Source organism: Chlorocebus sabaeus, chromosome 25, assembly GCF_047675955.1.
Source record: "Chlorocebus sabaeus isolate Y175 chromosome 25, mChlSab1.0.hap1, whole genome shotgun sequence".
Classification (NCBI taxonomy): Eukaryota; Metazoa; Chordata; class Mammalia; order Primates; family Cercopithecidae; genus Chlorocebus; species Chlorocebus sabaeus.
In genome coordinates, this window is record NC_132928.1 from 86,564,201 (window position 1) to 86,567,905 (window position 3,705).

At 37.3% G+C, this 3,705-nt stretch overlaps 1 protein-coding gene across 1 annotated transcript; it reads left to right on the forward strand.

Moving 5' to 3' along the window:
* The first annotated feature begins 204 nt into the window (after positions 1-204).
* Positions 205-1,377, forward strand: LOC103230979 (olfactory receptor 9G9). Its single transcript, XM_007990123.3, has one exon. The coding sequence runs from the start codon at positions 240-242 to the stop codon at positions 1,155-1,157; it is 918 nt and encodes a 305-aa protein (XP_007988314.3). The 5' UTR covers positions 205-239; the 3' UTR covers positions 1,158-1,377.
* The last annotated feature ends 2,328 nt before the right edge of the window (positions 1,378-3,705 follow it).

The window sequence follows — 3,705 nt, forward strand, 5'->3', positions numbered from 1 at the left end:
TTGAAGAGTCATTCCCAAAGGAAAAACATAATTAAACAACTTAAGAAATTTAGAATTGAAAACATAATTGCAAAGTCTGTTGCAAAATGAAAACTTTCTAAAACAATCAATCAGATTGTTGGTTCTAGACTTCAAGGATTACTGCAAATGTGATCTTATGTAGCATAATTCTACATATTCATGACAGTGATGCAAACTGAGCTCATTTTCTTTCCCCGTAGGTGAAATTCCTTACAGCCATGGAGAGGAGCAATCACACAGTGACTGAGTTCATCCTGCTGGGCTTCACCACAGATCCAGGGATGCAGCTGGGCCTGTTTGTGGTGTTCCTGGGAGTGTACTCTCTGACTGTGGTAGGAAATAGCACCCTCATCATGTTGATCTGTAATGACTCCCGCCTTCACACACCCATGTATTTTTTCATTGGAAATCTGTCATTTCTGGATCTCTGGTATTCTTCTGTCTACACCCCAAAGATCCTAGTGACCTGCATCTCTGAAGACAAAAGCATGTCTTTTGCTGGCTGCCTGTGTCAGTTCTTCTTCTCTGCAGGGCTGGCCTACAGTGAGTGCTACCTGCTGACTGCCATGGCTTATGACCGCTACATGGCCATCTCCAAGCCCCTGCTTTATGCTCGGGCCATGTCCATAAAGCTGTGTGCATTGCTGGTAACAGCCTCATATTTTGGTGGCTTTATTAACTCTTCAATCATCACCAAGAAAACGTTTTCCTTTACCTTCTGCCATGAAAACATCATTGATGACTTTTTCTGTGATTTGCTTCCCTTAGTGAAGCTGGCCTGTGGCGAGAAGGGCAGCTATAAGTTTTTGATGTACTTCCTGCTGGCCTCCAATGTCATTTGCCCCATGGTGCTCATCCTGGCTTCCTACCTCTTTATCATCGCCACTGTCTTGAGGATCTCCTCCTCCCAGGGCCGCCTCAAAGCCTTCTCCACATTCTCCTCCCACCTGACCTCTGTCACTTTATACTATGGCTCCATTCTCTACATCTACGCTCTCCCCAGATCTAGCTATTCTTTTGATATGGACAAAATAGTTTCTACATTTTACACTGTGGTATTCCCCATGTTGAATCCCATGATCTACAGCCTAAGGAATAAGGATGTGAAAGAGGCTCTGAAAAAACTTCTTCCATAAATCAAGATTATCTCCACCAGAGGAGAAACAAAGATGACTTTAAATGGAGTGTTTTGTGTTTCAAACAGAGTTACCATTGTGCTTTTGATGATCAATCCCCCTCTTGATACGTGAGTTACAGACATGTAAAATAAGAAATTGGAAAATTTAGAAGAAAAACTTCTGAATACATAAGAATTTGAATTGAATTTCCTATCTCTCTTATTAAAAACAAACATAAAACTTAAGCCCCAAACCTCTCGTATATCTTCATAAAGTGATGAACAGCCTACCTCATTAGCCTAAGATTTGGCTGACTGATATATATAGAAGTGTATCTATACAATTCCTAGAACTAGGAAGACTTGTGCTCAGTGAATTTTTAATACTTTCCTATGGTTAGTAACTAGAGGACATTCATCACTTTCCATTCCCTGAACAGAACATCTTAAATATTATTCTACATGCTTTCCCCGCCCAAGAAGAATTAGCACAAAGATCCAGAGGAACCCAAGAAATCACTCAGTACAAATGAGACCCAGAAAGTCATGACCTTGCTATGCCCCTTATGCAAGTTTCTTGATTAAGAAGAAATTCAGTAAGATCCCACACATATGATTTTTGTAGTTCACTGTACAACTGCCAGAGCTCCCCTTTATTTTACAGTGGTGAACTTACAAGGACTTCTACGTTCAAACTGTGACCTTCTGAGTATCCAAGGGCAATTATCATCATTTCAAAAATAATAATTTCGATGAAGTGAAACAATTTCAAAAAGTCTATGGGTACACATTGCTCAATAGATATTTCATTTATTTTTAATAGATATTTTATAGAGAGAATACGTTTACACAAGGGTGATTCCACAAAAGGAATTTCACTTAGCATAATGTCTTCCACGTTCATTCACATTGTTGCAGGTGACAGAATTACATTTCTTGTAAGGCTGAATAGTATTCCATTGTGTATTACATGCCACTTTTTTTCTTTTATCCATTTATCAGTTGATGGGCATTTAGGTTGTTTCTAAGTCTCGGCTATTGTGAATATCTGCAATAAACAAGACAGCACAGGTATCTACTCAACATCCTGATTTCAATTTCTTTATGCATCTACCCAGAAGTGGAATTGTTGGATCATGTGGTAATTCTATTTTTCTATTTTTAGTTTTGGGAGAAACCTCTACACTGTTTTTCAAAATGGCTGTGCTAATTTACATTCCCATCTACAGTGTATAAGAGTTCCCTTTTCTCCACATCCTGGCCAATGCTTGTTAACTTTCCTCTTTTTGATAATGATCATTCTAATATAACATATATGAGGTGATATCTCATTATAATAAGTAAAATAAGCCTGACAAGAAGAAAACATCTTTTGTCATTCCACTTATGTGTGAGATCTAAAAATTAGAATTCCTACAAGGAGAGAGTACAATAGTAGTTACCTGTGACTTGGGCAGGTTGGATGAAGAAAGGGGAAATGTTGATCAGAGGGTACAAAGTTTCATGCACACAGGAGGAATAAGTTCTGGTGAACTACTGCAGGACAAGGTGACTATAGTTAATGGTAATGTAATGTGTATTTCATTTAAAAATGGATCTTAAATGTTCTCACCACAAAGCAATGATAAGTGTATGAGGTGATGGACATAATAGTCTGAGATGTTCAATCCACACTATACACATGCACTGAAGCATTGCATTTTACCCCATACATGTATAAAATTATGAGTTCTCAACACAAATAAAATTTTAAAAAGATGAATATGACAAGTGGCATTTAATTTTGATTAGTTTTTCAATGTAAGACAGTACTAATGTAATTTATGTTTATAAACATAAATACTCTCTTATTTGAATTGACATAAGCAGTAAAGGAAGAAAATGCAAGAAACAATTAGGCAGGTAGACCCAGAAAATGTACAAGATTCACACAGAGTGGAAAGAGTAAATCCACATTGGCAATCATGGACATAAACGGGGTAAGTGGGTGCAAGAAATAAAATCAATACAAGTTGCAACACACAGTAATGCAGCCAAAACAGAGTCCAACAGTGTAATTCCAAGATGCTCATATCAGACAATGCTCTAAAAAGGAAAGCTGTTTATGTTAACTCAGTCTTCTGGTTTTCTAAAATACATGTTCTATTTCCCACTAATGATATTAAAATTCCTATAAAATACATTCTTCATTTTTTAAATTAATGTTAACAGACTCAATTAGTATATTACAGTGGCAGCAAATCAATTACTTTATGTTTCTTGACTGAAACTAGAAAGTACATCATTCCAAAGGGAAGCCCCAATTGCAGAAAGTAAAACTGATGTGACACATCTAATCTTAAAACACCGTGGTATCCAATAGCAAAGACTTGGAATCAACCCAAATGTCCATCAGTGACAGACTGGATTAAGAAAATGTGGCACATATATACCATGGAATACTATGCAGCCATAGAAAAGGATGAGTTTGTGTCCTTTGTAGGGACATGGATGCAGCTGGAAACTATCATTCTCAGCAAACTATTGCAAGAACAGAAAACCAAATACCCCGTGTTCTCACTTATAGC

Excerpts from the sequence above, each read along its gene's own strand:
- LOC103230979 (XM_007990123.3), top strand. The coding sequence starts at position 240 with ATGGAGAGGAGCAATCACACAGTGACTGAGTTCATCCTGCTGGGCTTC.